This window comes from Scyliorhinus canicula, chromosome 22 (assembly GCF_902713615.1).
Source record: "Scyliorhinus canicula chromosome 22, sScyCan1.1, whole genome shotgun sequence".
NCBI lineage: Eukaryota > Metazoa > Chordata > Chondrichthyes > Carcharhiniformes > Scyliorhinidae > Scyliorhinus > Scyliorhinus canicula.
In genome coordinates, this window is record NC_052167.1 from 3783795 (window position 1) to 3804921 (window position 21127).

The 21127-nt window shown below is 47.5% G+C and overlaps 2 protein-coding genes across 3 annotated transcripts in view; one reads left to right on the forward strand and one right to left on the reverse strand.

Annotated features, from left to right (window-relative positions):
- The window catches only part of cdh23 (cadherin-related 23), a 285383-nt gene that overhangs the window by 65978 nt on the left and 198278 nt on the right, over positions 1 to 21127 (reverse strand). Inside the window, exons 22-25 of one of the 2 annotated variants that reach the window (XM_038782950.1) lie at positions 9939 to 10160; positions 9443 to 9562; positions 6095 to 6275; positions 3982 to 4115 (exon numbers count right to left, since the gene is read on the reverse strand). In XM_038782950.1, coding sequence (XP_038638878.1) covers positions 3982 to 4115; positions 6095 to 6275; positions 9443 to 9562; positions 9939 to 10160 — 657 coding nt within the window. Of the gene's footprint in view, positions 1 to 3981; positions 4116 to 6094; positions 6276 to 9442; positions 9563 to 9938; positions 10161 to 21127 lie in introns of those variants that run through there. The other variant, XM_038782951.1, reaches the window with a different exon arrangement.
- Positions 16890 to 21127, forward strand: part of vsir (V-set immunoregulatory receptor) — a 35720-nt gene continuing 31482 nt past the window's right edge. Inside the window, exon 1 of the mRNA XM_038782959.1 lies at positions 16890 to 17122. Coding sequence (XP_038638887.1) covers positions 17023 to 17122 — 100 coding nt within the window. The 5' untranslated portion in view covers positions 16890 to 17022. The remainder of the gene's footprint in view (positions 17123 to 21127) is intronic.

A 21127-nucleotide genomic window follows, 5' to 3' on the forward strand; every position in this document is an offset into this window, starting at 1 on the left:
GTGCTGTTTGAAATCCATGATTAGAATCATAGCTTCAGCGTTAAAAGATGAATCCCAATGAGCCCAGTGGTAGCGGCCACGCTGAGAACGTGGACCCAGTTGAGATAGCACTTCAGGATAACCAAAATGTCCCTTACGGCTCCCATCTGCAGCAATCACAGATTCCCCCCAGCCATGCTAGATACCACCTTCAAAAGATGGAGGCGGGATGGGGGCACACTGGCGGTCGGGGACTTCTACTAGGGCGCAGACTGGCAACACTGGACAAACTGACCAGGAAGTGGAAACTATCAAAAGGACAGGAATTGAGACGCCTCCAAATAAAGCACTTACCCGCAAAGAGACAGTAGGGTGCCCCAGGGCCCCAGAAAGCACACTACTAGAGGACCTGATAGGCACAAGCAGCGAGAAGGGGAGGGCTATGTGGGAGAATATACGGACAGCTACTGGACAGAGCCCGAACACCACTTGACGTGACCAGACAAAAATGGGAGGACGAACTGGAGACAGAGTTGGGATGGGAACTCTGGAGCGAAGCACTGAGCAGGGTGAACTCCACCTCCTCCTGCGCAAGGCTAAGCCTAATGCAGCTCAAAGTGGTGCACAGAGCCCACCTGACCACAACCCGAATGAGCAGGTTCTTCCCGGAGGTGGAGGACAAATGTGAGCGGTGCCAGAGGGGCCCGGCCAACCACACGCACATGTTTTGGGCTTGCCCCAAACTTGCTGGGTTCTGGACAGCCTTCTCCGAGGCAATGTCCAAGGTTGTGGGGGTGAGGGTGAAGCCATGCCCAATAGTGGCAATCTTCGGGGTATCGGAGCAGCCAGAGTTACACATGGGGAAGGAGGCCAACGCCCTCGCTTTCGCTTCCCTAATCGCACGCAGGAAAATCCTGCTCGGCTGGCGATCGGCAGCACCACCCAGGGCTGCAGACTGGCTCGCTGACCTCTCGGAATCTCTCCACCTGGAGAAGATTAAGTACGCCATCCGAGGGTCAGAGGGAAGCTTCCTGGATACTTGGGGGCAGTTTATCGGCCTGTTCCAAACCCTGTTCGAGGCCGGCAACGAGGAGTAAACCAGGGGAAAAAAACGATGAATTCCATTTCTGGAGAACATGAACCTGATAAAAAGGTGGGATTGACTGTGCAAGCGCCTGCTCTATCAGACTCTTTTTTAGCTGCCTAAAATCAAGATCAGTTTCTTTCGCAATATGAAGCGACAATATCAATCTGGCAGTCAAAAAAGCAGAACATTGAAGGTGATGCACAAAGACGAAGCCAGGCAAATAAACAGTTTGTCAAAAGTTTAAAGTATTGAACGGTGCACAAACTGCACATTCATCCTCATCCAAAAGTTTGGGTAAATTATCTGGTGACTTAGACTTGCCGGTTTCCAAAGATACCACATCGCCTGAAATAGCTGAGCAAGACGTGGAATCGGAAATGACAACAGAACTGCAAGTTATCGCTGATTCTGTTGAAGTGAGGGAAGAAACCTATTAATAGTAATAATCTTTATTATTGTCACAAATAGGCTCACATTAACACTGTAATGAAGTTACTTCGAAAATCACCTCGTCGCCACACTCCGGCGCCTGTTCGGGTACACTGAGGGAGAATTCAGAATGTCCAATTCACCTAACAAGCATGTCTTTCGGGACTTGTGGGAGGAAACCGGAGCACCCGGAGGAAACCGACACAGACACGGGGAGAACGCGCAGACGCCACACAGACAGTCACCCAAGCCGGGAATCAAACTCGGGTCCCTGGCACTGCAAAGCAACAGTGCTAACCACTGTGCTACCATGCTGCCTACCCTGAAGATGTTGCCTTTTGGCAAAAATATGTTCCACTTGGTAAGAATGACAGAAATTAGAAATTGGCTGATTTGTTTTTGGAAACCTCTATTGCAGTCTATTGTTGTGTTTGCAAATTATTCCCTGACCCAGTAAAGGGAAACAATCATTCATTAACGGGCACTCTAACTGGAGAATTGTTGTACAGTAAGAAGTCTTACAACATCAGGTTAAAATCCAACTAGCTTTCGGAGCACTGCTCCTTCCTCAGGTGAATGGAGAGGTATGTTACAGAAACATTTATATCGACAAAGTCAGAGATGCCGGACAATGCTTGAAATGCGAGCATTTGCGGGTACTCAAATCGGGATGCTCGCTTTTCAAGCATTGTCCGGCATCTCTGACTTTGTCTATCTAAATGTTTCTGTAACATACCTCTCCATTCACCTGAGGAAGGAGCAGTGCTCCGAAAGCTCGTGTTTGAAACAAACCTGTTGGACTTTAACCTGGTGTTGTAAGACTTCTTACTGTCATCACTATAATGACAGAGAGGCTCAGAAACCAATTCACGGGTGAAGTCAAAAATGCCAAATACTATTCCATAATAGTTGATTCAACGCCAAGTGTGAGTCATGTGGAACAATTAACATTAATTTTAAGATATGTGACCAATGCTGGTGAAGTTGCAGAGCGATTTGTCTGTGGAACTCTTTGCCGCAGAAGGCTGTGGAGGACAAATCACAGCGTCTTTAAGGCAGAGATAGATAGGTTCTTGATTAATAAGAGGATCAGGAGTTATGGGGAGAGGGCAAGACAATTGGGATTAGAAAAATATCAGCCTTGATTGAATGGTGGCGCAGACTCAATGGGCCGAGTGGCCTAATTCTGCTCCTATGTCTTATGGTCTTACGAATCCAAGGTCCCGGTTGAGGCCGTACTCATGCATGCGGAACTTGGCTCGGCGATTCTGCGGTGTTGCGTGTCCTGAAGGCCGCCTTGGAGAATGCTTACCCGAAGATCAGAGACTGAATGCCTTTGACTGCCAAACATTCCTGCCTGGTGATTGTCGCGCGATGCCCATTAATCCATTGTCGCAATGTCTCGCCAATGTATTATGCCTCGGGACATCCTTTCCTACAGCTTATGAGGTAGACAACGTTGGCTGAGTCGCACGAGTATGTACCGCGTATCTGGTGGGTGGTGTTCTCACGTGTAATGGTGGTACCCATGTCGATGATCTGGCACATCTTGCAGAGATTGCCATGGCAGGGTTGTGTGGTGTCGTGGTTGCTGTTCTCCTGAAGGCTGGGTAGTTTGCTGCACACAATTGTCTGTTTGAGGTTATGCGGTTGTTTGAAAGCAAGTAGTAGGGGTGTGGGGATGACTTTGGCAAGATGTTAGTCTTCATCGATGACGTGTTGAAGGCTGTGAAGAAGATGTCGTAGTTTCTCTGCTCCGGGGAAGTACTGGACGACGAAGGGTACTCAGTCGGTTGTGTGCCGTGTTTGTCTTGTGAGGAGGTGTTTTTGCTGTGGCGCGTTGGAACTGTCGATTGATGAGTCGAGCGCCATATCCCGTTCGTACAAGGGCATCTTTCAGCATCAGAAACTGATAGTCAAGTTTCACATGCATGAGTACGGCCTCAACCGGGACCTTGGATTCATGTTGCATTACATTCATCCCCCCCCCCCCCAACCATCTGGCCTGGGGGTTCGAAATCCTACCAACTGTCCTGGCTTGAGACACTTCACTTCTCTTTAACCTGTGATTATCCCTCTCTCCAGTCTCTCCGTCTGGACCTGCAAAGACTTAATTACCTGCAAAGACTTGCATTCAAAGTATCATCTTCCATCATTGACCTTTTTCTATATATGCTGTGTTTATGGAACCCACCTCTTCATTCACCTGATGAAGGTGCTGCATTCCGAAAGCTAGTGATTCAAAACAAGCCTGTTGGACTTTAACCTTGTGTTGAGAGACTTCATACTGTACTCTTAAAGGGACCTGTATTTCGGACATTGACAAGGTGCATGCAGAATAATCTGTATCTGCTGACACTGCAGGTTATTGCCTGATAGAAGCGCCAGTATAAATATTTGTGCGATCCACAAGTGGAAGTTGGTGAGAGGAATATGTTGTGTGCTAATATCAGAACAAGGCACTGTGAACATGGACAAGGACTAACCGTACTGCTCAGTGCTGGTGTCCCTCTGTCTTTGCCCATAATGGTTAGGTTGTAAAATGCAACACTTTCCCGATCTAACTCAGCTTCTCTTCTCACACGAAGCTCCCCTTCCACTGGCGAAATAATGAATTCATCTGTAAATCAAACAGAATAAAAAAGGAATGTTGGTCACAAAGTCTGCCCCTGTTCCACAGATAGAGGCCCCGGTGTACAAAAAGCCACCGGGACAGGTCACAGAGTGGCAGCGATACAAGGAGCTGCACTTGTCAGATTTATTCTTCTTTGTTGATCTCTCCATTCTTCTTTTCTCTTTCCTACCATTTTGTAAAATGATACAACTTTTGTGTAATGCATCAGTTGCCAACCTTCCTACCCAAGATCTTTCACAATCACACTGTGGACAGGACATGCACAGTCTGGCAAGAAATGATAGAAATGAGGAAACACATGTCCCTTGAAGGATTGTGAATACCTTTTAATATTACAAAAATGTTCTCAATTCTTCTTAAAGGGGGACTTGTCCTTATCTAAATCGCCACTTGATTTTTTTGGTCATTACCCGCGGAATGATTCTGTCGTTATCGTGGATAACGTCTCCTTGCTTTAACAGGCCCGAGTTCTCAGCTATTATTAACTTTGGTCAGCAACCTTAAGCAGCCCCTGAAGACCAAGCCATGTGCAAAAATGAGAAGACAGATAATTAACTGAATGGCTGTAAATTAGGAAAGAGGAATATGCAACGAGACCAGAGTGTCCTCGCACACCAGTCACTGAAGGTAAGTGTGTGGGTACAGCAGGCGGTAAAGAAGGAAAATGGCATGTTGGCCTTCATTGCGAGAGGATTCGAGTACAGGAGCAGAGGATGTCTTACTGCAATTATACAGGGCCCTGGGGAGGCCACATCTGGAATATTGTGTGCAGGTTTTGTCTCCTTATCTGAGGAAGGATGTTCTCGCTCTAAAGGGAGTATAGCTAAAGGTTTACCAGATTGATTCCTGGGATGGCGGGACAGACATATGAGGAGAGATTGAATTGGTTAGGATGACATTCACTGGAGCTCAGAAAAATGAGCGGGTGGCAGGGGGATCGCAGAGAAACCTATTAAATTCCAAGAGGACTGGGCAGAGCAGATGCAGGAAGGATGTTCCCGATGTTGGGGGAGTCCAGAACCAGGGGTCACAGTCTGAGGATACGGAGTACTTAGGGCAGAGATGAGGAGAAATTTCTTCACCCAGCGAGTGGTCGGCCTGTGGAATTTGGTACCACAGGAAGTAGTTGAGGCCAAAACATTGCATGTTTTCAAGAAGCAGTTGGATATAGCACTGAGGCAGAAAGGATCAAAGGATATGAGGAGAAAGTGGGATTAGGCTATTGAGTTGGATGATCAGCCATGATCATAATGAATAGCGGAGCAGGCTCGAAGGGCTGAATGGTCTCCTTCTGCTCCGATTTTCTATGTAAAAGATCCCATGGTACTATTTTGAAGTAGAAAGAGGAATTCTCCTGGTGTCCTAGCCAATAGATTCCAGCAGTCAACGTAACTAAACAAAATCCCCCGATCTGGCCATTATCACATTCTGTTTATGGGAGCTTGCTGTGCAATTGCCAAAATGCCCATATAAGAGCACTGACTGCACTTCACTGGCTGGGGCTAAGTGCTTTGGAATGTCCCTTGATCGTGAAAGGTATCACACAAATCATAGAATGGTTACAGCACAGAAGGGGGCCAATTCGGCCCATTGGCTCTGGGCAGCAAGTCTTTTTCTGATGTGTCACCCCACCCTTGTGACAGCCGCTGACTCTATGGGCGGGATCTTCTGACCCCACCGAAGGCCAAGGTCCCACGGAGGGTTTCCCATCGCAGAATGGGTGAGACATGCAGAATGCGGCGGGCATCGAAGGTCCATTCATTCACTTCACCTCACTTGATCAGCATTTATTCTCTTGAGTGCTAGTTCCCCTTCAGGGCATTCACACCATTGGCCTGAACTTTACCTCAAACTTAAAACAGAAACGTTAATTATTTGATATTGGACCTGTTAACATTTCTCAGGGTGTGTAGATCAAGCTCCCTTGTCTTACAGATTGCATAACTTACTTTGCTCAAACTTACTAAGGGGATCTCCTGCTATGATGCTATACTCTACTTGCCCATTTGGGCCGGAATCTTCATCTTCCGCAAGGAACGTCCACACTCTTGGACCTGGTTGACCCTCAGTGATGTCAAACGGACCCTCGTATGTGTGAAGAAACCTTGGGGTTACATCATTGACATCATTCACATTGACACTTACCTACAACAGGAGAAACAAAAAACAGATTTATCATTCAAATTCCAACAATTTAAATGTTTTGTGTCCACATTTATGTTTCAAGAGCGAACTTAGTTTCGACATCTAAATCATCACCATCCTGACTTGGGATTATATCACTGTTCCCTCGCTGTTGCTAATCAAAATCTCTTTCTTCCAGCAGTGTGGGTTTTCTGACACCACATTTAGATTCAATGAAAAGTATTGTCCTGTGTACAGTCCAGGCAAATTGTTCCATACATGAAATACATAGGACATACATAAATATACAATGTGAATACATAGATACAGGCATCGGGTGAAGCATACGGAGTGTAGTAGTACTCAGGGAAGATGTCTGAAGAGATCAGTTCAGTCCATAAAAAGGACATTCAGGAGCCTGGTAACATCGGGAAGAAGCTGTTTTTGAATCTGTCAGTTTTATGTTGTACCTGCACCCCCAGGTACCTAAAGTGAGTCCCTGCCCTACGGAATGGCAGTCCACCCACCCCTGCCCCCACCGCCGACCAAGACACCACAAAATACTCACTCTTGTCTAGATTCAGTTTGTACCCAGAGAAAGACCCAAACACTCGAAGCAGCTCCAATATTCCCCCTATCGACAGATGCAGTTCCAACACATATAACAGCAAGTCATCGGTATATAAGGACACCCTATGCTCTATCCCCCCCCCCCCCCCCCTGCACTATTCCTTTCTATACCCCCAAACTTCTTAATGCGATGGGCAACGGCTCAAATGCGAGTGCAAACAGCAGGGGGGGACATAGGACATCCCTGCCTAGTCCCATGGTGGAGAGGAAAGTATTCTGAGCTGATGTTGTTTGTGTGGACACTCACCCTCGGCTCCTTATACAGTAGCTTTACCCAGTTCACAAATCTTGGTCCAATCCCAAACCGCTCCAGAACTGCCATCAAGTACCCCCCATTCTACCCGCTCAAATGCTTTCTCAGCATCCGATGCCACAACCACCTCTGTTTCCTTCCCCTCCGCTGGTGCCATAACAACGTTCAATACCCTTCTAATGTTTGAAAAGAGCTGCCTCCCTCTCACAAACCCCGTCTGATCTTCACCAATCACCTTCGGGAGGCACTCCTCCAGCCTACCCGCCAGTACCCTCGCCAATATTTTTGCGTCCACGTTCAAAAGTGAAATGGGCTGATACGACCCACACTCCGTCGGGTCCTTATCTTTTTTTAGCAACAGGGAAATCGATGCCTGCCCCAAGGTTTGCGGCAGCACTCCCTTCCCTATCGCCTCTTCAAACATCCCTACCATCAGGGGTGCCAACTTATCCTTGAATTTTTTATAATATTCCACCGGAAACCCATCCGGCCCTGCCACCTTCCCCGACTGCATCCTCCCAATCACATCCTTTATCTCTTGCTCCAGTAACGCTACTTCTAATGTAGCCCTGTCCCCCTCCCCTAACCTTGGGTACTCCAACCCATCGAGAAATTCCTGCATCTCACAGTCTCCCCCGGGTGGCTCTGACCTGTACAACCTCTCGTAAAATTCCTCAAAAACCTTGTTAATCAGCACTGGAGCCACCACCAAATTCCCGGCCCTATCCCTCACCTGAATTTCCCTTACCGTTGCCTCCCTCCGGAGCTGACCTGCTAACATGCGCCCCACCTTATCTCCATGTTCATAAACTGCACCCCTTGTTTGCCTCAGTTGGCGCACCGCCTTCCTGGTAGATAGTCGGTCAAAGCTCACCTGTAGTTCCTTCCTCTTTTCCAGCTTCGCTGGGTCCCCATCTTCTGCATAACTCCTATCTACCTCCAACATCTCATCTATTACCCTCTGCCACTCCTACCTCTCCTCTTTGTCCACCCTGGCCTTAAACGAGATCACCTCACCCCTCACCATTGTCTTTAGAGCCTCCAGACAACTGCCTTCGACATCTCACTTGTACAGTTGAAACCTACATATTCCTCAATTAACTTTTCAATTTTGTCACAGAATCCTTGGTTCCCCAAAAGTCCCACATCTAATTTCCACCCCAGCCTCTGCGCTACCCCCTTCTCCAGCACCATATCCACCCAATGCGGAGCATGATCTGATACTGCAATTGCTGAGTATAGTATCCTGCCCCCTTAACCCCAGCCAGCAAAGTCTTCCCCACCGTGAAGAAGTCGATCCGCGAGTACACCTTATGGGCTGCCGAGAAAAACGAGTACTCCCGTTCCCGCGGGTGCAGGAACCTCCAAGGGTCCAACCCTCCCATTTCCACCAAGCGACGTGCCAACTTAACACAGACTCCAGGCATGTTGCCATCCAGAGCTCTGGCTGATCAGACTGTACAATCTAATTCAATAATATCTGTCTCTACAACTAGTTTTTGTACTTTTGTATCCCCACCAACTGCCTGTCACGATTCACATGTTCCACAGCATTCGCCCCTCCCACAAACTCCCATCAATTCAGCGAACACGTGTATTTGGATCTGAACAGAGGCTTCAATACACTTACAACAGAGCCAGCCTATTCGTCGTTGAACTCCATGAACTGGCAGGCTGGCTCTAAGGCACTGATCTTTATACATCAGTCCCGGGGGAGGGAGGAGTCCTGGGCGGAGCCAAGGGAGGAGCCCAGTACAAACCCTCACGTACTCCCAGAGCGACTCCCCCTGGTGGTCGGATAGTGCAACTGCACTTACAATGGTGGATAGTGAACATATATACATGGAGTGATATTGGCAACTATATATAGTGTGAATCACATTCACCACACATCTGTCAATCAATTCGTTAAGTTAAACAATAGTTGGCGAGCACAACCAGTATGAAGTTACCAGAAGTAAATGACTGAACTTAGGCCATTGTTCAGGCACAGACATGGTGGTCCCTTTAGGAAATCAAGATCCCTGGATTATATTCCCATCCCAGGGTTGAATATGACGTTTCAATAATTAATTTCTTGAATTCATGGTGCAAAGCATATGGCCTTGGTCACTAACCGTACAGCAGAATGTCCATTGACCCCCTCGAATGCCAGGCGCTATATAAATGCAAATCTTTCCAATTTTCTTTGCAGTAAATTGGAGGGACCGTGTGGATGGTTTGAGCAGCATCGGCTCATTGACATTTCATTTCAACCTCAGTTAGCTATCGGGTCGATGCATTTCCTGTCTACGGAAGCACTTACTGTAACGGTGGAGGTCAGACGGCGGAGTGGATTCGGACACTGGTCAGTGGCTGTAACGATGAGCGTGTAGCGGCCGTGGCTTCTCTCATAGTCCAATTCCTTCACTGCTTTGATCTGACCCTAGAACAAAGGATTGATATGATTGCATTTACTCCACATCTACATTATCCTTAGGCAGCTTCAGAACTTTTAAAAACTTTGTTTGGTGCCTTCATAACACGACCAGAGTATGTGCACTCGCTCTCGTTAAGAACGAGTAGCTCACAGAGCTGAGTTTGCTCCCAATCAACAGGCCGGCGTCTCCAAACAAAGGAAACCTTTAGGGCTACATTCACAACTTCACCTTGCCCGGTGACTCTGGGGATTTTCCTACCACCTCACTGCTACCCCAGCTCTCCGTCCCCAACACCTGACAAACCCCAACCCATCACTAACGGCCCCCCCACCCCACCCCCACCAGGCAAGGGGAATTTGCATCGTAACCGTGAAAACTCACCGTGATATTGTGGACAGTGAACGTGTCATAGATATTCCCATCTACAATGGCGTACGTAACGGTTCCATTGGGGCCTTCATCCTGATCTGCTGCACTCACTGTGATGTTGAAAGAATTCAAGGTGAACGGCCCCTCATCCAAGGTGGTTTCATACTGTTGTTGCTGAAAAGCCGGATGATTGTCATTCTCGTCCAGAATATGTACACGGATTGTGGCCGTCGCCTGCGGTGAACACAATCCAGGGCTAGTCATACAATTGTACAACACAAAAACCTATTTGGCACAACATGCTCATTGTTGTCTGCATTGTAATTGGATGCAGGTGGTGTTCTGGGGATTCACATAAATAGGAACAGCCAATAATGTTGTGGGATTAGAAGGTGCCTGTTTGTAATGTGTATCTAAATAACTCACACAACTGGGTAACGATCGGCTCTATTCGTCACTCTCTGGCTTTACAGAGGGTAGTGGAGGCAGGTATTCGCACATTTATTAGCAATACCTTATGCAACTGTGTAAATATTGGCTCCAGTTCTATCCTTCGCTGTCTGGCTTCACAGAGGGTGGAAGAGGCAGGTGCACTCCCTACATGTAAGAAGCATCTGGATGATAGCTTAAATCGCCATGGCATTGTAGGCTATAGACCAAGTGCTGGGAAATGGGCTGAGTATAGATTGGAATTGGAGGGTCAGAATATACATGGTGGGCCGAAGGGCCTGTTTCTGTGCTGTATGACTCTATGACGTGGGGTGATTCTTTAAAAGAGCTGTCCCATTTTTCCCCACTCTCTCCCCATAGCCCTGCAAATGTTTTCTTTTTTTTTTTAAATTTAGAGTACCCAATTCATTTTTTCCAATTAAGGGGCAATTTAGCGTGGCCAATCCACCTACCCTGCACATCTTTGGGTTGTGGGGGTGAAACCCACGCAAACACGGGGAGAATGTGCAAACTCCACACGGTCAGTGACCCAGAGCCGGGATCGAACCTGGGACCTCGGCGCTGTGAGGCTGCATGGCTAACCCACTGCGCCATTTCCTTTTGTAAGTTGCTGTTGAATTTGCTTCTGCCACCTCTCCCAGCAAGCTCATGACAACTCAGGGTTGATTCCAAGGCTCCTTTGACAGCACCTTTAACAACCTCTACCAGCTCGAAGGACAAGGGCAGCAGACACATGGGAACACCACCACCTACAAGTTGCCCTCCAAGCCACTCATCATCCCGACTTGGAAATATATCGGCCGTTCCTTCACTGCCACTGGGTCAAAATGCTGGAACTCCCTCCCTGACAGCACTGTAGGTGCACCTACACCACATGGAAGGCAGCTCACCACCACCACCTTCTCAAGGACGCTAAGGGATGGGCAATAAATGCTGGTCGAGCCATCGAAGGCCACATCCCATGAATGAACAAAAAAAAATGTTTACATACAGAAAAAAGCTTCTCCTAAATTTATGGAGGTGTAAATGATTCCTGTGGGGGAATGCACTTTCAACAAGGCAGCCATCGCCTCCTGGGCAGCCTTCCACAGCAACAGATGAAGCAGCTCAGGAAGGGCAATGAATAAAAGCTGGGAACACGCAGCAGGTCTGGCAGCATCTGGAGAGAGAGTAACGTAGCCAATGCTTCAGATCGGTGACCATTCATCGCAACCTGGAGAAGTTAAAGCCATTATACGGTTTGAACGAGAGAAATGCGGAAAAGCGGAAGCGACAGGGTGGAAGACAAATTCGATTTAATGTCTAGAGCAGTGTCAATGCTAGTGGCAACGGGACAGAAAAGAAGCAAAGAGATGTGTTCAGAGGAGGGGTAAAAGGCAGGATGACAACCAGCTGTTCTCCAGAAGCAAAAACAAGAGGAAAACAAGATTAAGATCAAAACGTGCAAAGGAGAATGAAGCAAAATGGGGAGCAGGGATTATGATCGGAAATTGTTCAACTCAATATTGTGTCCCAAAGGCTGTAATAGCCTAATTGAAACACCAGGGGCGCAATTCTCCCCCCCCCCCCCCCCCCAACGCCGGGTGGGAGAATCGGCCGCCCCGGCACATCTGCACGCGATTCTCCCACCCCCCCCCCCCCGCCCCAAACCAGCGTGGCAAGAATCACGGCTGGCCATTCAGAGAATCGCCGCTCGCCAAGATAACTCTTCGGACTTGAAACGTTAGCTCTTTTCTCTCCCTACAGATGCTGCCAGACTTGCTGAGATTTTCCAGCATTTTCCCTTTTGTTTCAGATTCCAGCATCCGCAGATATTTGCTTCTCTATATATATTTGTCCAGACTTCCAGGCACCAAGCTTCATAAACAAAACAAGAGAAACCAAAATCTACTATTTCCACATCTCTTAACACACAGATGCGAATTAATTCAATGAAAAGTTAGGCATTGTTGATAAGGCCAAGCTAATGCTCTGGGGAGAGGGTGTTCAAATCCCACCAAAAAACTCTGGAATTAGCGATGGTGACAAGGATGCTGACGACACATTCTGTGTACACGCTGGCCCACTACAGGTCTGGCTGTCAGAGGTCCCGAAGGGTGGGGCTGGGATAAAGTGCGTCAGAAACTTTTGGCTAACCGCTCTGAAATGATGTGACTGTTTACTGCTAAAGGACTGAGTGTGTGGAGGCCAAAGAAATAAATAACGCCTGGCAGACAGATACTCAGTGGCTGCCAGGACAGTGCAGAAAGGAAACAGAGCCTGTAGCAAGTGCGAAAGCAGCGTAACGTGCTAGATGCCTAACATATAAGGCCTGCATCTGCATGGGGATAATTACAGGGAAGGCTGAAGTGTTTCATACTCCAGGACATTCCATTTGCAGCAAAAGCAAGTTACATTTGTCTAGCACCTTGTGACATGGCAAAATCTCACAAGGTTCTCACGGCCGTTGTACCACAACAAAATTTGACACTTGAGTCACATCATGAGGTATTGGAACAAATAAACAACATGACTGAGTTTCTAATATTAGCCCAAGTGTTAGAAGGCTTGTGGGTACGGTGCACAATGTGATAACCCAGGCTGCGGTGTCATCCCTGTGAAACTAGATCAGTTACTTCAGCCTCCTCAAACGCAAACCACTCCGGGGCTGGCCTCACCCCTGAAGGATTCCACGCCTTTGGGATGGCCTGACACCGGATTGGTTCATTCCCGCCGGAGTTTCTCGCCCCGCTGATTACGGCAGAATCCCGCCCATAATCTGAAACGATGCCCGAAGCTGAATGGGAAATGGCCTGCAGTTTGTAGGTGGTACCAAACTTAGAAATGGGCGGCATCTTAGATCCAGGGGACATGTATCCGGGAGGCATGAAACTGACCCCGCCCCCCTCCCCAATGTCATAGACCCAGACTATGAGGAAAGATTGCAAAGCTTTGGCACGCTTACTTACAAATGAAAACAATCAGTGTGTTTCCACTTTAGGAATCTAAGACAGTATAAAGCTTTTGAAACTGAATGACAGCATCACGTCACAGAATCATAGAACTCTTGCAGTGCAGAAGGAGGCCATTCGGCCCATCGGGTCTGCACCAACCCTATGAAAGAGCACCCTACCTAGCTAGTCCCATGCTCCCACCCTATCCCCATAACCCCACCTAACCTTTTGGACACTAATAGGCAATTTTTTATCATGGTCAATCCATCTAACTTGCAAACCTTGAGGCTGTGGGAGGAAGGCAGAGCACCCGGCGGAAACCCAATAGTTATCAGCAATCACTGGAAACGTGTTCTAGGTATTTTCAATCTTTTTTCTTCTTCAGATTTTTCCAATTAGGGGGCAATTTAGCGTGGCCAATCCAGCTACCCTGCTGGATTGCTTTGGGTTGTGGGGGTGAGACCCACGCAGACACGGGGAGAATCTGCAAAGTCCACACGGACAGTGACCCGGGGCCGGGATCGAACCCGGGTCCTCGGCGCTGTGAGGCAGCAGTGCTAACCACTGCGCCGCCGTGCCGCCCCCAGGCATTTTCAATCTTGGATACTGCAGCTAGATGAGTGCAGGAAATTGCTGTCAGCAGATGGGAAAGAATCTATGGCCCATTTCAGCTCATCCGTCCAATACTGCGCCAGCAGAGGTGCAGAGGTTTGATGTGCCAACTGGAGCATCGTGATTGAAACATTACACCGCTGGTTGTAACGTGCACTGGGACACCCTGAGTTTGTGAAAGGTGCTGTAGAAATGTCAGTCATTCTTTCTGCCAGACCCTGAAGACCCAGCTCAGAGCAGAGTGTAAAATATATGACAAAACTGTTGCTCGAAAGATGATCCAGGGACCATCCATGCGGTGTCTCGTCAGGAAGTCTGTTCCACTGTTTGGCTCCACTCACCACGACTACACTCATCAGTCTAAATTAAAGCTCGTAGCTCGATTATTTTTTTTTGCTAACTTGAACACCTGTCCTACTGTGAGTTTTGATTCAAGATGAGTTTCTGGATTTGCCTTTTTTTTATGCAGTTCATTATAATTCAGTTGTGGCGCGGTGGTTAGCACTGCTGCCTCACGTCACCAAGGTCCCAGGTTCGAATCCCGACTCTGGGTTACTGCCGTGTGGAGTTTGCACATTCTCCCCGTGTCTGAGTGGGTTTCGCCCCCACAACCCAAAGGTGTGCCTGTGAGGTGAATTGGCCACGCTAAATTGCCCTTAAATGGAAAAAAACTAAAAAACAAAAGATTGAAAATACCTAGAACACGTGTCCAGTAATTGCAGGTTGATTAGAATTGGACATTTGCCTTCTTCAAAATGCATTGCAGGGCTATTATTTGCTTGTCAGGGGATAGGTTAATCTCCTTGCAGCCTGCCATTCACAGCTCAGCTATTTGTTAGTCAAACATGATGTGCCCGTCCAATGGGGGCGGGTGTGTGTGTGTGTGTGTGTGTGTGTGGAGGATGGAGATATAAACGGACACCCCGAATCTGATGGACAGGCCGAGGCCTAGCCTTTCAGGCAGATGTTTTAATCCCATCCCTGTTGGCTTCTGAAGTCTTAATATCTTGAATAATGTCAATTTGGTACAAACAGTTCATCACACTGCAAAAGGAACAGATTTCGCAAATCTCATTACGAAACTATTTCACTTCCACTTCCTCCTGACAGGACCTAGTCACATCCTTGCGTTCACATTCGCAGGTTCAGGGGACAAACACGCAGGACAAAAATAAAAAGCTGAGCACGGTACAGAGATCAGCTGAGTCCCAGAATACCCTGCCATCTTGAACAGAACGCATCGATATTTTTATCCTTCACCCTTGCTATGAACGTACAAAATGGGTGCAGAAATAGGCCATTCAGCCCCTTGAGCCTGTGCTGTCATTCGCTAAGGCCATGGATGATCCATTTCAGTTTTCCGTTCCACATTCCCACTTGAACAACTTTTCAGTGGGAGTATTACCGGAGATCAGATATTCCTTTAATGACTTTAACTCGAGGAGGATGTCTTTCAAAATCACGACAGGAGCCCTGTGATGTATGGTCAGAATTGAGGCTATTCTGTTTCACATGGTTACAATCCCCTTGTGCACATTGGTGAGCAGTGCACAGCGTGCATTCAATATACTGCCCAGCAATATACTGTTCCATGTCACACTTCAGGTGACACACTGGAGTGTATCATCTGCCAAATGTTTGTGTCGAACTTCCCTGATTGGCTTGCATTTATCTAAAACACGAACCATGTCACGTCTGAGGTAACGTTCCAATCAAATGTCGCAAAAGGAAGTCCACGTAAACAACATCCGCCACCCTCCCCTTATCAATGACCCTCTTATGGACTGAACTGATCTCTCCACACATCTTCTATACTGTGTAGTACTACACTCCGTAAGCCTGTGCCTATGTAGTTGCATTGTGTAGTCATGCATGCCCTATGTTTTTTTTCATGAACGGAACGATCCATCTGGACTGTATGCAGAACAATACTTTTCACTGTACCTCAGTACACGTGACAATAAATCAAATCTAAATCCAAAATGTCCAAACAAAGGTGGCAGCCATGCAACATATCCTAGATGCTGCCGATCTCCCACCTAACAAGTTAGAAACCGAGAAGTAAAGACAGCTCTGCAAGGAAGGGAACTGGACCCTCCACCTGAATGTGCAGGAACTGCCTTGGTTTACACAGTTATGACAATCCCTCCAGAGAAAACCTATTATTCTGGTTTAAGAAGCAGAAATGCTTTGAAACATCACTGACAAAAAAGAATGTTCCTGCAGGAAAGGGGGTAGGTGTTGATACACCACACCCCCTGCCCCACCCCAAGAACCCCTGGCAAATGACCATTCGCCCCAAACGTTGCTTCCCCTCTTTAGCGATTCACCCCTGCTGGGCCAATCCACCAAAGTCATTAAATATTAAATGATCTGAAGCTATGGCTAGCCCGTGCCCCACCCTGTGTTGCCAACTCTCCAGGATTTCCCAGGAGTCTCCAGCGATGGACAATTAATCTCTTGGCAGCCGTTGAAAGCAGGTGCCTGAGCGTGGAAACATTGTGCGGCTTTTAAAAAAAAAAAAATGCCTTTGAACACGAGTTAATAATTATCAGAGACGGAAATAAAGAGGTTGTTTGATTGGGAGGAGCACTTAAGACACAGGAGGTGCTGTGACTAAACCTCCAGGGACATGTGCAATAAGAGTTGGCAACCCCAGTCTTGCTGCAGAATAGGTTACCCCCTTCTCCTCACCACATTAATCAGCACTCAGGGGTATTTCTAGCCTGTCCAGTGTTTCTGAAGCTGTTAACTTAACTTACTCTACTGGAATGCATATTCACATAATCTTGGTGAATGTTGTTGATTAAGCAATCAACTGGGTACAGGCGGCAATCTAAATCTTTCAACTTCAAAAAAAATCCTCTGCTGCTGCCTGTGCGTGGCTGTGCCAATCACTGGAGCAAGGGCCAATTAAAAACCTGCATTTCAATTCCGCCTCATGCAAATGCTGGTTTCCAGTCGCTTGCACAGTGCTTCAGTTCAGTCAGTAACGCAGGGGCTTGCTCCCACTCGGGCCTGAGGCCGTGCCAAGGGCTTGAGGATTTCTCTCTCTGACTCCTGCACACAAAACACACGCGAGGAAGTTAACAGATGAAAGAATGCAGGGGGGGAGGAAGCTGATAATGGGCATTCAGCACAAGATAACGTACCGGGTCCTCGTCTGGACTGTCATCCTACTCCTCAACACAGTTACACAAGGTAAGAGGGGGGAGAAATGGAATGTGGAGAAGGCGGTTTGCGTGACTGCGTGACACCGGAGGGAAGCTTTTGATCGTCTTTTTTGAACGATTCGGAGAAGGGTGAATTCAGATTCCGACTTAATCTCGCTGCTGATCTGAAATGGCAATTGTTTTCTTTTTGTACAACTTGTGGTGTTCTTATTTTTCTCGCATTGGGCGGCCAAAAAAAAACACACCGAGTTTATCACCTTGGCCGTCAGGCAAAATCTGCATCAAAATAACTGTACACTGACCACATTCCCCCCCCCCCCCCAATGTTGATTGGGAAGGGGGTGCTTCACGCAAGGTTAAAGTTAATACAAATTTAAAGGGAACGTGAAGTTTACTCAAACCTGATTGGATACAAGTGAAACTTTCTATTCCTCAAATACTCGTTCTCTCGTGGTCCGTGTCCCCCACCCCCCCCCCCCCCCACACACGTGGGTCATTCAACACATTGCAAATCAAGGCAGACAACTTAATATCGGCTGCTGGGTGCCAGGGGGTCCCAAACGTTTGAAACCAGCCCTGTTCAATAGCATCCTCGTCACCTCATCGCTTTGGAAATAGAACTGACCACAGTGATGCTCTTTTCTTCCTTCCACACCCACCCCACCCAGAGCTCACAATACCCTCACACACCCATTTTGCCAGCGGTGGAACGGCTGGTGCTGAATAGCAACGTCGTCACTGGGCAGAACGAGATCGACATCCGACTGAAATCATATCAGTTCAACCGCAGAGAGGGTGCAGCTCCGTTACCTGCTCGTGTCATGATAGAATTCCTACAGTGCCATTCGGCCCATCGAGTCTGCACTGACCCTCTGAAAGAGCACCCTACCTAGGCCCTCTCCCCCACCCCATCCCTGTAACTTCACCTAACCTGCGCATCTTTGGACTGTGGGAGGAGGCCGGAACACCTGGAGGAAACCCACGCAGACACAGGGAGAATGCAAACTCCACAAAGTCACCCATGGATGCAACTGGACCCGGGTCCCTGGCACTGAGGCAGTAGTGCTAACTTGGGAACATAAATATAGGCTCACAATCCCCTCTGCAGTACTGGGAGGAGTGGATAAGGGGGGGGGGAATCGTAATGAAACTTACAGGATAGTGAGAGGCCTAGATAGACGTGGAGAGGAACCAGGGAGCATAGCCCTCAGACTGAAGGGCCGATTCTTTAAAACTGGGATGAGGAGGAATTTCTTCAGCCAGAACCTGGTGAATCTGTGAAACTCTGCCGCAGAAGGCTGTGGAGGCCAAATCGCTGAGTGTCTTTAAGACAGAGATGGCTAGGTTCTTGATGAATCAGGGGTTATGGGGAGAAGTCAGGAGAATGGGAATGAGAAACATATCAGCCATGATTGAATGGCGGAGCAGACTCGATGGGCCGAGTGGCCTAATTCTGTTCCTGTGTCTTGTTGTCTTTTGCACTGTTGGCGGTGTCCCCTGTCAGATGAGATCGAACTGAGGCCCCTTAAGGTGGACATGAAAAATCCCAAGCACTATATTGAAAAAGAGCTGGTGAATTCTACCTGATGTTCGAGCCTGTATTTATCCCTCCCTAAAAGCGAATTGTCCGGTTATTATTACGTCGCTGGTTCGTGGGAGCTTGCTGTGAGAAAATTGCCTGCTGCATTTCCTGCATTACAACAGTGACTACCTGTTGACTGTTATACAAGTTATTTTTTTCTCCACTCTCTCACGTTGCTGATGGGTAGTGTGGGTTCTGGGGAACAGTAGTGATGTGGCTGCTGCTCAGTTGCCCTGTCCCTTTTAAAGCAACGGCCTTAAATAAGCTGCGGATAAGCAAATGCAGCTAACTGTCGATGCTGACATAAACGACTGGGATTAAATGCGGAACAGCTCCAACTGATTGTAAATGTCGAGCTCTGGATTGTTGACTGTTTCTCTTTGTGCTTGCATCTATGAACAAAATGACACTCAAGAACGTGGCAAGGATGTCCTTTGGCCGACAGACCCCCCCCCCCCCCCCCCCCGGCACACACACACTCACACCCACCCACACAGGGCAGCGAACATCCTGCTCACAATGCACTAACTATTTTACGAAAGCTCTTTCCCCTTCTGGTCAACTATCTGGAGAAACACCCTCATTTGTGCAAGCCTGGGGAGTTAAAATGGCAGCTGACAGCAGGGACATCCAACAGAACAGCTAAAAACAAAAAGGTTATTCACCCTGCGTCCCCGGCAAGAATAATGCACCTTAAGAAAGCATGTAAAAAAACCTCCTGAACCACCTTCAACCCGTGTCTCATTCCCCGACTGACACTTGTTTCTACTTTTCTCTTTGAAGAATTTGTTGCAAGAAGTTTTGGACATGGGACAAATGACAGTGGAATGACAAATGAGGTTTTTAAATCCTTGCCCGTCTTCCTCTATTACCTGTGCTGCTGAGGAGCTGGATTAATGTTGCATTTGCATGTTGTCCTCTACATGAGGCGTTTCGATGAAGGCACATCAAAGGCGGGCACAAAAATAAAACTCAGCGGGTTTTGAAGTTGCACTGTGCAATCTTGTGGTAAAAGTGTGCCACGCGTTGTTTAATTCTGGCCTTTTGTTCATCGCTGACTTGAATCCACAAATGGTGAACCAGACCTTCAGTTGCCTCGGCTCTGGAATTCGCTCCTAAATCACTCAGTGCCTCTCAGATGAAGCACTCCTTAAAATCCCAAGTTTTAGGTTACATATCCCAGTTACCTCCTTATTCGGCCCAGTATCAAATCTTGTCTGCCAAAGCTGCGGTGAAGTGTTTTGGGAAGTTTGACTAAGTTAAAGTCCAAAGATGTGCAGGTTAGGTCGGTTAGATTGGCCACGCTAAATTGCTCGTTAGTGTCCAAAAGGTTAGGTGGAGTTACTGGGTTACAGGGATAGGATGAAAGCTGGGCTTAAGTGGGGTCCTCCTTCCAAGGACCGGTGCAGACTCGATGGGCTGAATGGCCTCCTCCTGCATTGAAGATTCTATGCATTTAAAGGTGCTATATAAATGCAAGTTGCTTCTGTGCGAGATTCCCTTACATGCTGTTTTATTAGTATTCGTCCAATTGACAAAACAGATGTTCACATTACCCAACATAATTTCAAGGCCATCTGATGTTTTTGTCCTTTAATGCCATTAAGCAGGTTAAGTAATGATTTGGCACGGAGAGACTGGCCTTTAAAAGTAAGTCAGAAATAGCGAAAACTTAGTTCAGTAAATACAGAATCTAAACGCTCGTGTGAAGCTGAGAAAGGAAGATCGGGGCCAATCTTTTCCCAAAAGAGTGTTCCCTTCCTCAGTTCTTCACTGAAACGTCTGTGTTTGCATTCTGTGATAAATGAAATAAGCCTGCCATATTAAAGCAAAACCTTAACCTAGGCTCCGTGTAGGCAGAAAGAAACGAGCTGCCCCCATACACAGCCCACACACACACACACATCCTCCAAAGACCACTGCACAGGAACTTTCAACATTAGCCTTCATTGAACTTCAATCTCAATTTACAACAATATCATCCTCGCCCCCTGCCTCACTCCAACTCATCTCGAAACACTCTCCTGTAACCAAGGCATGAGTCATCAACCTGGCTTCACACACACACACATTGTAATAGAGTTTGGCCCATCATATTTTGTTTAATGCCTGGCTCCTTCTCTGATGAAAGTGAGTTGCGGCACAATGCCTTCCCGGGATTAGTCTGACTGAAACATTCACAAACTTTAAACTCAACGACCAAGAAACCGCTGGCAACGTATTCAGTTATCTTTCAAGTGGAAAATGCCCCTTTATCCTTCCAACTTTCCCCACCCTCCTTCAGAATTCTGTCTGCGCACATTAGGAGACTGTGTGGGAAATTCTGGTTTTAAGCGCACCAAATATCTGAGACTTCTGGCAGTCAATGGTATTTTGGGTCCATTTCTCTGCTCATAAATCACACGCTGCCTTCTGGAAACAGAAGATGAGATATTTTCCACACTGCTGTCA